Below are 12,456 nucleotides of genomic sequence, written 5' to 3' on the forward strand. Positions count from 1 at the left end.
ATCCCAGGACCCGAGATCATGACTTGAGCCAAAGGTGGACACTTAACCGACTGAGCCACCCAGGCGCCCCAATATGTCCATTTTATATTTAAATCCTATTTTCTGTTATGCTTAGGTAAATACTGTTCAGGTTAATGCTATACAGTAAATACTTTTAAAATGTGTAAAGTGGAAATACTACCAAAATTAAAATATACAGCTTTTTCTTGGTACTCACTTTGAAGTGTGAGAGACCAAAGAAACAAATGCGACTTCTAATTCAGAAACACTATTTCAAGACATAATCTAGGACATCTCAATGGAAACGTTCAGGTGTATACCAAGTGCCCAAACTTTTCCAACTGTTTTGGTCCTCTTTCACAGTTGCGGGACTATCCTTTTCATCTTGAACTCCTCTCCTTCATCTTGTTGGGCATCCTTGCTGGATCTCCTGTCCTGAGCCTAGTCCATTATCTTTTCTGTCACTTCTTTCTCCTTCCAGCACTTAAAAGCAGATGCTACCTTTGGTTCTGCCTTTGGTTCTGCTCTATTGCTTCTATGCTCTCTGATTTCTGTCCTTTAGCTCATGCTTCAACATTCATCTTTATGCAGATAACTACCCAATTGTAATGTACTGATCATATGGAAAAATTATCAGCACAAAAAAAGAATTGCTCATTATATAAAGAGTGTTAACAGACTGCCTCTAACAGCACTGTACGATATTCCTCCAACACACACAGATTTAGATGTGGATTCGAGAGCTTTAGGAATACATTTCACAAAGACTTTTTTCCCCTGTTCTTTTTGGCTCAGTATATAATATAAAAATAACTCATACAACCAATTAATCACATAATTTTGGGAAACCTGTCCAAATTTTAAAATATTTCTGATTTGTGTTTCATCTGAAGACAAAATGGCAGAGGATATTATTGTGAACAAATGCAGTGTTATTGATTCTTGGGAGAATTAGAAAAGTTGCACACAATCCATAATTTAAAGTACTTACGCTTAAAATTTTAAAAATGCCATCTAGTAATTGGTATACATTTTCCCCAAACTCATTAATTCATAAAGCTATATCTTTTGAAGAGCATTGTTCTTCTACCCTTATGTTTTTAATAGCAAATACAGAGTTTCAGCTACAGTATAATTTAAATAGGCTTTTGCAGAAAGGCCATTGTTTACAAAACTCTTTGTAAAATGGTTTCTATGGAGAAATGAGTTTCCAAAATGGAATTCAGAATCCTTGGCTCAAATCTCTGCTGCTTAGCAAGAAGGGAAGGAACCACTTCCCTGCTATCTCAGGTGCTGAGGAACCTTTCCTCAACCACACCCTTGGGCAAGGGGTGAGCTGGCAACCCTGCTCTTTCCTTGGTACAAAAGAGGATTCTGGGAAAGAAGGTGATCTATTCTCCAGGCAACCTCATGCCCACCGAAAGAGAATTTTGTGGTGTGAAGCGAGGTGGCAAAAAGGTACAAAATATTCTTAAGTCTGGGATTCTTGAACTGGGACATATATGTTTTATCTAGGAGGAGAGGGGGTGGACATTTCCTCTAAATCTGCATTAACAATAAACATGTACTACAAAGGAACAGACATTACTTTCAAGTCGTTTTAATTGACTCTCTCTTTTTTTATTGGCATTTTCTTACTATGTATAAGAGCATAAAATTAAACATGGTCTCTAGTTGACATTAGTCAGTATAATCATGAATAAAAGTGTGGACACTTCGAGGTAATACTACACTGGAATATCTTAAACAACTACAGGAGTGGTAATTGGTTTCTTCTGTCACTTTTAAATCTTATATATGAATAAGTGACAGTGACCAGTCCTTTAAGAATAAGGCAGATTTCTGGATATCACAATGATCTGGAGGGTCTACACATAAGATTTCCTGTGACATTTCTAACTTCTTAAAGATAATTGTGGAGACACTGAAGCCTAAGGCTGTCTGTGGTCGAATGGGACTATAAACCTTACTCTATCTTAAAACTTTCTTTCTCTTTAATTTGCTTTCTGCTTAGCAGTTTAGTTACTATCGTTGCATCCTTTCTTTCTTTCTCTAAATAAGAGAAAATTTGAAGATTTTACTTTCATCCTGTTTTGAAGTTGATTTCCACATCTCTACTCCCTCCTAACCTCCACTTCCAACTCCTACCCAGATGCTTCCACTGGGATTTCTCATCAGCAATTCAGCATTCTTAAATCCAAACTCATCTTTCTCCACTCAGCACCCAAACTTGTCCTGATTTGTTTCTTTCAAAGACATCATTATTTTCTGTCATCCAAACTAAAATTGGTCATCTTTTATTTCTTCCTTTCCTTGTTCCCTGCATCCACTAAGTTGCATAGTCAGTGCATTTTTGCTTCCTGTCTTTCACATTTACCCCTTCCTCTGCCATTAGTACTTCTCATTACCTCATGCATAGCTGTTACTGTTCTTGTAACTGGGATGTCTTAGTGTGTCTCCCTCCCTTACCTGACATAAAACTCCCCAACAATATTTTGGTTGCTAAGTTTTCCAGGAAAACTAGCTATGTCCTTTGTCTTTCGCTTATCTAAATTATCTAAAAACATGTATACTTGCTGCAGGACTATTTGGTACCTGCCCCTCCCATACTAAGCTTTACACCAAAACTTAATGGAAGAGACCAGGGGAATGACTATCATACTTTCTTTTTTGAACCTTAGGGCAAAAACCTGTGTATTAAAGGTGCATTTTAGGTTTACCTCTCTCAATGGATTCAGAATAGACTAATTAGTTTCAGTGTCAGAGATGCAACCTGCTACATGCCTGTATTTTATGCAGTATACACAAGGCTGAGAGAATGTAAATGGTGTATTTGGGAGATTGGTAGGATAAGGACCAAATAGACTTCGCCCTTGTATCTCGCTTTGGTCAGTAACAGAGGCTAACCAATCTTTCACAGCCTAGCTTTTGAATTTCTGATTCACGTTCACAGTACATACTTGTTGAATGATGGTAGTCTAAATTGGTTCAAATTTTCAGAAAACTATGGATTACTTTAAATCAACTGCATCCCATGTAAGTCAAATTCTTTCTTGGTATTTAATCCTCAGTCAAAATGATAACTTGATTTGCATTGAGTGTGTCCAAAGAACATATACGCGAATGCAGTTACAGTGATTAACTCTAAAAAGTGGAGTTAAGGCGGAGGAATTTTTTTTTATATACTACTTAAAAAAAATGAGCATATCTTAATTTTATGATAAACTAAAAATAATATGCCTAAAAACCATAAATGACACACATTTAGCTTAGGGACTTTTCCCTGTTTTAAAACATAACATATTAGTATCTAAATAGCAACATATAAAAGAAACTTAAATAGTGGAAGAAGAAGTGTCATTTCTTGGCCTTTTCTTGATGCATTCACTGTATGAGACAATTTCTTATGTTTTAGTTACTTCTCTTTATTCATCTGGACACAGAAAGTTCTTAGAAAAACAGAGAGAGGGAGAGAAAGACCTAGGGCATGTCATCGAGCCTCTTAGAAAAGATGCACGCTTACCATGGAAAAATAATTACAACAAAGAATAACACTCTTGCGTGAGAAGTGTCAAGACTGCCTTTAAAAACACTATGTTTTTTAATAAAACTATTTGTCAAAAAGGAGTTTCTGACCACTCAGAAAACATTTTCTGCCTCTCTTTCATACACATAAACCTCAAGATTATCAAGAATTTGAAAAGGAATAAGTAGTTAAAATAGTTGCAAAATATTTTCTTCACTATTCTTATCACACCTCTCCCCTCGGCTTCCCCCCTCCCCATTACTTTCCTCAAGCTCTTCTGTATTCCATTTCCCATTACAGTCTAAATTTTCTGCGAATGGTAATTGCCACCAAAGTAGATATAGCCCTACTAAAGGGATAAGTGGGCAATCATCTTCGAATGTGTTTCAAAAACAAACACTGGGCACCCCGTCAAACGGCAGCTTGGAGGGTTTAAGGAAAATACAGAACTGGGTGAGGAAGTCTTTGCGGGAGTGGGAAGCAGTCCTTCCACTCAGCTGTTTTGTGGCTCAAGCCTCAAGCTGTAACCAGCTTTGGCTCTTCTTCCCTGTCTTTCCAAACTGTCTCCTGACCCTGCCAGCTCATACTGGGGTGTGGGCCTGCGGGTGCTGCACCGGGGTGACAACAGTCTAGATGCGCCGAGCAATTCTGTAGTGGGTCCAACTCGGTACACTGATGCAAAGATACCAAACCTCCAGAGTAAACGGATTCCCTTCTAGCTCCAGGGCTTGGATCTTCCTCTTTTTTTGTTTTTGTTTTTTTGGTGCACTGTCTGGGTGGCTCTGACACCTTAATGCCGCTCATCTGCTGCTCCTCCCCCTACTCCTGGATCCAAGTACGCCTTCGCCCGGAGCTCGGGCACCCCTCGCATTTCCTCCCTCTCACTGCACCCTCGCATTTCCTCTCCTCCTCCCAACCCAGCCTTCCCCCCCCACCTGCCCGCCTCCAGCCACATGACAGGAAGGGCTCCGCCACGCGACGTCACCGACGTCCGCGCCCCCGTCCCTGTCGCCGCTCTCCCACCCTCCGCGCACCGCACGCAAGGGGCGGCCCACGGTGGGGAGAACGTGGTCGCGCGCTACGCGATCCCCAACCAGAGATCGCCAGAGCACCCCGGCTGCCGCCTCGGAGCCGGCGCGCGGGTTCCCGGATGTGCGCCGCTCGCGGAAGCCCCGCCCCCCGCCGGCTCCGCGCGCGCCCCCGCCCTCCGCCCCGCTGCGCTCCGCTTTCCCCTCCCTCTCTCGCCCTCCCCCTTTTTCGTGCCGTGAGGTTGCGGGTCAGCGGGAGCCACTGCAGTGAGTCCGTCACGGCTTCGGCGCGAGCGCTAGGCTGCAGCTCCCGAGCCGCCTGGCCCCCTCTCCCCCTTCTCCCTTTCCTCTCTGTCTTTTCCCTTTCTCGACGTCTCTCCTCCCGCTCTGTCTCCGAATCTCGACCTTAATTTCTCTTCTTCCCCGCCCGCTCCCGTGTGCCCAGTCACCCGGCCGGCGCGGGCCCCGAAGCACCGCCTCCCCTCCCCCAGTCTGCACCCCCTCCCCCGCGGGCGTCCCGAGGGCCGCAGCCGCCCCAGCCCGGCGCAGCTGGGCCGCCGCCGCCGCCGCCGCTTCCTGCGGGAACCCTTCTGAACGCCGACACTCTCCTCCTCCCGCGCGAGCCGCCGACCGCCGAGCAAAATGGTGAGACCTTTGCTTCCCCAATGCACCATCCCTCCTCCTCCTGCCGCTTCCAGGGGCGGGGGCGGAGGCGGGGGCGAGCCCCACTGCCCCCGGCCGGCTTCCCCCAGCGGAAAATTCGAGAGACCCGGCCGGGCTGGGGCAGCGGCGGGTCCGAGAGAGCCCTCAGCGGCCCGGGTGCGTTGGCGGCCGGCGGAGGCGGTGGGCCGACTGCTTGACAGGACGGCTGGGCCCCCGCGCCAGCCCCCGGGCCTCTGCGGGGCGCCCCTCCGCTCCCTCCCCCCCGCGCCCGCCGGGAGTCCGCCCAGGCCTCGACCCCCTCCTCCCCGGCCGTCGTCCTGGTCCTGGCCCCTCGTCGCTCTGCATTACTTCTTTCCGGACCCTCCTCCACGTGGAGCCCCCCTTTCACCCCCAGACTCTACTTCAAGTTCAGGCATATTCCAGAATCCTGGGGGGAAATAATACGTGGTAAATGGCTTTTTATATAAGACTCACTTTCTCTCCAGAGCTGTTCTTTTCCCACTCCATTTTCAAGCAGTGAGCCCTCCCAGGAATCCTGCCACTTACTTCTCCCTCTCCTGTTAATATTTTGGTGCTGTTTGCAACCTTATGGGGTTCCTTTCGCTGCTGCTTTTCTCTTTGCATTGGCGAACCGGAAAGCTCCAAGGTGTATATTCCTGAAAACGTAGTCTAACTCGGTCTTTGATAAATGGGGATACTTGTTTTCAATGCTTCCTTACTGTCAAGGGCTTTTCGTTTTCTTTGTTACCTTCGTAAGTGTCTGTCTCTTGTGGTTGTTTTTGAATCATGGCGATTTAAATTTGTCTTTCCTTACCCTCACATTAATCCCTAGGTAGAATTCATTGCTGTAGTGTTTCAAACCGACGCTAGGGGTGTGTCTCCCGCCTCTGTCGCTGTAGCCAAGAAATCAACGACGCCCTTTTAGCCTGTTACCTTACCGGTTCTCTCGCTCTGGGTAGCCTCTGCAGTTTCCTCTTTGCAGTCACGAATTGTATACGTAGTAGAAAAAGTTTGCAGTGCTTTTCCATATGTATCAAATACTCAGGCATATGATTTGGTTGTTAGGCTTTTTCTAGAAGTCTTCCAACAGTTGTCAGAAGATTTTTAGACCGATTGTTTGACGTTGGGTAATTTCTTGGATTGTATTTCACCCTGTATGTAGAATTTAAGTGTTTCAAAATAGAGTGGTGGATTAGCGAAGAGAGAAAGTCTGTTGACTGCAACTTAAAATCAATTCGGAACAAATTGTTCAATTAAGAACAAAATTAAACTAGAAAATTCAAGTACGTCAGTCAGCTTTTATTTAAAATACAGGACAAATGATTAAGTGCACTTATCAGTGTACTTAAAATCCAAATTAGGAGCAGAGTTAAATGATTAGTGAGTTTGATATATAGAGGAAGTTTTTCCCTCCCAACTGGGGAGGCAGCTCAAAGACAACTTTGGCCCCCAAGTTACAAAACTTCGGTTTTTCCAGGCTAACAGCTTAGATCAAGGCCATTCATAGTGCAGTCTTTTTGTTGGCCTAGTGTTTTGGAGTTAGGAATTGCACTTTAGTGCTTTAATGCCACTTCCTTATTCATGTATTTTACTTGAAGGTCAGGGTCTTGAAGATCTTTGATCAGTGCAGTGAATGTTTTTTCCAGCATTTGTAAACAACACGTTGTGAGGAGTAATGATCCAGCCTTTTGTTGCTTATGTGTTATATGTCAGAATGAGCTGGTTTCCAAGTGTTGTTGTTGTTTTTTTTTTTTCCTTTCCTGTACTGTGTCCCCCCTCAGGACCTTCCTTTCCCCCTGTTTTTTGACCAACAGATTGAATTTGGGAAATGCTGTTTTAGCTCTTAAATTTACCTTCCTGGTACTCAGTGTTTTCTTATCTTAAAAAAATACTGTAAGATTTACCTTTTGATACTGTTTCCTTCTTGGTCATTTCCCTCTTTCCAGTTTTTTTTTTTTTTTTCCCCAGTTATTTTCTAATTTACTCTCGGTTCTTTTTCTATCATTCTCTCAATACCATTTCAGGACCTGGTTAATTTGTTGTGACAGTGACTCTCCAGCTTTAGAATTATTTTGGTCTGTTGAATGCAGCACTGATTTGAAAGTATCAAGACCATACCTATTGGTCAACTCTGCTATATGAGATATTAACTTAAATAATTTGGGCTTTGAAGTGATCTGGTTCATATTTCTAGTTAATTGAGCATGAAATTCTGAAAATTTTCACTCCCTTTAGAAAACTTTATAACTCTTACTATCATGACCATATTGACAATTTTGTCAGTGGGTTATAATTTATGAATTGTGAATATCACTGATTAATTCAAGTAAGGGGAAAGCAAAAAGATGGGATTGAAATTACCAACAATCTTTTCTGACAGCTATTTATTTTAGTTGCTATGTTAAAAGTAGTTTCTTTTTTTCCTGAGAGTTAAGTCTTTCCTTCCCTTCACCTCTTTTTGAATTTTAAACTGCTGAGCATCCAGGTGGGATGAAGATACTACATACACACACACCTGAGTACTGAGCTTCTAGAAATGCCTGCCCGCCCATGGTCAGTTGTCTGATAAAATAGTGTATGTTTACTAAAGTGAATGAATAGATTTCTTCATATTTTTTTTCCCTCTAGGTAGGCATCTGTGTTTTAGAGTAGTTCACTGTTATTGACATGCAGAAAAAGAATAAAATGATCAAACAGAAGAGTGTTTCTGTAGGTCTGTGTGATTGAAAAGTCTCAGTCATTTTTGGAGGAGTAAATTTTGTAGGGGTATTTTTATTTTATTTTTTAAAAATTTTATTTATTGATTTATTTTTAAAGACTATTTGAGACAGAGAGATAGAGAACGCAGAGGGAGAGTGAGAAGCAGCAGCAGACTCCCTGCTGAGCAGGAACCCTATGTGGGGCTGGATCCCAGTTGGAATCATGACCTGAGCCAAAGGCAGATGCTTAACTGACTGAACCACCCAGTCACCCCTGTAGGGGCATTTTTAGAAACTTAGTAAACTTTTTTTTTTAAGATTTTATTTATTTGTTTATTTATTAGAGAGAGAATATGAGGGGAGGGGAGGGGCAGAGGAAGAGGGAGAAGCAGGCTCCCTGCTGGGCAGGGAGCCCAATGCGGGGCTGGATCCTAGGACCCTGAGATCAGGACCCAAGCCAAAGGCAGCCGCTTAACCGACTGAGCCATGCAGGTGCCCCAGGAGACTTAGTTAACTTTTCATGCATTAGAAATAGTATTTAACATGTACTTAGGGTAATTTAAAGATAGGATTTTATATCGGATGAGTATATGAATACAGTGTGTAAGTAACTGGCTTTTCTTTTCATTTATTTATTTATTTATTTATTTATTTATTTATTTTTAAAGATTTTATTTATTTATTCGACAGAGAGAGAGAGACAGCCAGCGAGAGAGGGAATACAAGCAGGGGGAGTGGGAGAGGAAGAAGCAGGCTCATAGCGGAGGAGCCTGATGTGGGGCTTGATCCCATAACGCCGGGATCACGCCCTGAGCCGAAGGCAGACGCTTAACCGCTGTGCCACCCAGGCGCCCCTATTTTTTTTTAATTATTTATTTATTTATTTTTTAAAAGATTTTATTTATTTATGTGACAGACAGCCAGTGAGAGAGGGAACACAGCAGGGGGAGTGGGAGAGGAAGAAGCAGGCTCCCAGCGGAGGAGCCCGATGTGGGGCTCGATCCCGGTACGCTAGGATCAGGCCCTGAGCCGAAGGCAGACGCTTTAACGACTGCGCTACCCAGGCGCCCCACTGGCTTTTCTTTTAAATTTGTTCTTAGGAAAACCTTTAATTTTATAAATGACCTTTTCATGTCTTTGTGTTTTTAGACTTTTTATTAAAATTATTTCTACAATCTGGGGCGCCTGGGTGGCTCAGTGGGTTGGGCTCCCTGCTCAGTGGGGAGCCTGCTTTTCCCTGTACCTCTGCCCCTCCCCCTGCCTGTGCGTGTGCTCCATCTCTCTCTCTTAAGTAAATAACACAATCTTTAAAAAAAATTATTTTTACAATCTGTAAATATAACTTAAAACATTTATTGCTGTCCATGATACCTGCACTCGGGAGTTACACAGAATGTATTTTAGTTCAGATTCTGTGACAAAGGCTGTATAGCAACAACAAAGTAAGCAACCTGTCTTATGGCCAGCAGAATTAAAATTCACATTAGTCATGAGGAGAAAATTTCTCTGCTCATTATGTCCCATAGTGGATGAGAAAATTAAAAAGGCATAGATGCGAGGTAGAGAAGCTGACTGAGGGTCAGTCAGCAAGGCAAGCAATGTGAGGGACAGGTAACCGTGGGTAGATCAGGCATCTGTAATAGATAGTAAGGCACGCAAAAGGACAAGGCGGTATAAGGAAGTCAGCTCGGGCCAGGAGGATTAAGTGAGTCAGACCGTGGACCCAGAGTCTGGTCAAGCAACAGGGATTCATTCATATCACAAATACTGGTAGATTTTGTCTGCTGTTCACTGGTTAGTTACTGTGCTTGTTTGTTGAGGATATTAAAATGATTAAGGCAAATTTCCTATCTTCATTTAAGTTTAGAACATTAGACAAATGCTAGTAGGTATGAAAAACGTTAGTCCGAGTTATATGAATAATGCATCCAAAGCCTGATAGAAATTGAGCAAAGAGCACGATCAGTTTCATCTGGGATTAGGGAAAGTTTTATGAAGGAGGTGAAAATTGAGTTGGGTCTGAAAAGGTTATTAGGATTGTAGAAAGCAGATTTGGAGGCATCTAGGAAAAGACTCTTTAAATCCTGGAGATAGGATGAGAAAACATATTTGGAGCGCTGATAACTTGAACCAACAGTGTCAGCATCACTTGGGAACTGGTCAGGTCCTACCCTGGACCAGCTGAATCCAGGACTCTAGCGATGGGGCATGCAGTCTAGATTTTATAACTTCTCCAGGTAATGCTGATACATGCTAAATTTTGAGTATATTTTGAGAACCACTATTTAGAGACTAGCAAGGAATGTATTTATTTAAATCTTAGTTGAGTATCTGTTAACATACCTCACATTGTACAAACATAAGACACATTTGTAATTTCCAAGGAACTTAATCAAGTGAACAGGACAAGTATGCATTGTGATGTGTGCTATTCACAAACTGAACGTGGGGTGCTTAAGAGTACTTAGCAGGGGAGGGGTGCCTGGCTGGTTCAGTCATCGGAGCACGTGACTCTTGATCTTGGGGTTGTGGGTTCAAGCCCCATGTTGGGTGTAGAGAATACTTTAAAATCTTAAAAAAAAGAAAAGAAAAAGGTACATGGTAGGGGAGAGGCTTAATCCAAACTGGGGTGAGGATGGGGCAGGGAGACGATTGTCACTCCGAGAAAGCTTCGTGAAGAGATAGATGGTATCTGAGCTGAGTCCTTTTTTGTCTTTTAAACAAGAACCAAATTTTTTATTCATTTCTTGCATTTGAAGTATTCCTCGATGACATCCTTTGCCTGAGATTCTTTGCCATATCCCTTAACCACCACACAACTGCAACCAGCCACTTTACAGGGTTTTCCTTTTATTGATTGATTGATTGATTGATTGATTTGACAGAGATAGAGACAGCCGGCGAGAAAGGGAACACAGGCAGGGGGAGTGGGAGAGGAAGAAGCAGGCTCCCAGCGGAGGAGCCCGATGCGGGGCTTGATCCCAGGGCCCTGGGATCACGCCCTGAGCCGAAGGCAGACGCTCCACGACTGAGCCACCCAGGCGTCCCTACAGGGTTTTCCATCTCTGTCAGTTTTACAGAGGCCTACCCATTCACCTAATTTCTTGTCATCAACCTTGATGAAGTTGATTTGGTGTTCAGCACAAAGGGCTCCACCAACCTGACATACACAGGCTCATCACAGTTGGATGCAAGCACACAAAGATGGGCTTGGTGGTTGTCTAAGGCTTTGGTAGTTTCGCACGTTCCATGTGCTGGGCCATTGCAGGTGAGGGCAGTCTTCAGCACCTCTAAAGCAGTATTAACGTCCATTACACCTTCAGCAGCAGTGCCTTCCTCGGCGATGGCGGTGGATGACGAGTATAGCCAAATCTTGACTGCACCCAAGCCTCTGCCTCTGTACAACTCTGGCGGTGGCAGGGAAGGGGCTGAGCTGAGTTTTAAAAGGATGAGTATTTAGCCAATGAGAAAGGTGGTCTAGATAGAGAGCTTTATGTTTAAAGCCATAGAGGCATAAGATACACAAGCCTGTTCAGCATACCTGGAGGATAGAGGGTTAGGGTGGAAAGAAGAAAGAGGGTGGTCAGTTAGATGAGGCAAGATCATAGAGGAGTTTGCATATCATATGCAGGAGTTAACATTTTTTCTTCCTAAACCAGTGGGAAACTATTATTTTTAAGCAGGAGAATGACAGTGTCTCATTTACTTATTTAGAGAGATCAGTCTGGTGGCCATCTGGATAATAAAATAGGATAAATGAATATAGGTATGGGGGCCAACTGAGAAATCGCTACAGTAATTCATGTGAGCAGTAAGGACTTAAAAGACCGTAGGAACAGTGCAAATGAATAGGAGAGACCAGGTATGAGACACATTCTGGGAGTTAGAAGATAGGACTTGGTGATTGTTGGATTGTGGGGAAGAAAAGCCACCCTGTGTGGCTTCTGGCTTGGGTGACTGGACAGATGATTGTGCCATCCATTCAGCAGATACTTATTGAGCACCTACTTGGGTAAGATTCAGTTCTAGGGATATAAGAAATGTCCTGTCCTCAAGAAACTTCCAGTTTGCTGGGATGACTGTTGTATTTCTAGCATTCTCTCATCATTTGGTAATTAATACTTGGAATGCTATGTTGCAAGATTCTGTAAGTTCAGTAGGATAATACTGTGAAGTATTAACGCTGCTTGCTGCATAGATATCGTGGCCTAGAATAGAAGAGACCTGATAGCCTGAAGGTAGGAAGAGGCAATATATTAGAGCAGTGATTCTCAGTATGTGAATCCCGAACTGGCTGCATCAGCATCATCTGGGATCTTTTCAGAAATGCACTTTCTCTGTCTAGGAGGTATAGGAAAAGGAGATATGAGGGAGTAATGTTGATTTCTGTTTTGGACATGTTGAATTTAAAGTAGTTGTGGGCCAGAGTGCCTGGGTGACTCAGTTGGTTAAATGTCTGCCTTTGACTCAGGTCGTGATCCCAGGGTCCTGGGATGAAGCCCTGTGTGGGGCTCCCAGCTCAACTGGGAGCCTGCTTCTT

General features: G+C 43.5%; 1 protein-coding gene across 1 annotated transcript in view; it reads left to right on the plus strand.

Moving 5' to 3' along the window:
• The first annotated feature begins 4,729 nt into the window (after positions 1-4,729).
• The window catches only part of PPP3R1 (protein phosphatase 3 regulatory subunit B, alpha), a 69,157-nt gene continuing 61,430 nt past the window's right edge, over positions 4,730-12,456 (plus strand). The window contains exon 1 of the mRNA XM_040623396.1: positions 4,730-5,199. Within this exon, the coding sequence (XP_040479330.1) occupies positions 5,197-5,199 (3 nt within the window). The 5' untranslated portion in view covers positions 4,730-5,196. The remainder of the gene's footprint in view (positions 5,200-12,456) is intronic.

This window comes from Ursus maritimus, unplaced genomic scaffold, assembly GCF_017311325.1.
Source record: "Ursus maritimus isolate PB19 unplaced genomic scaffold, ASM1731132v1 scaffold_6, whole genome shotgun sequence".
In the NCBI taxonomy this organism is placed as follows: domain Eukaryota; kingdom Metazoa; phylum Chordata; class Mammalia; order Carnivora; family Ursidae; genus Ursus; species Ursus maritimus.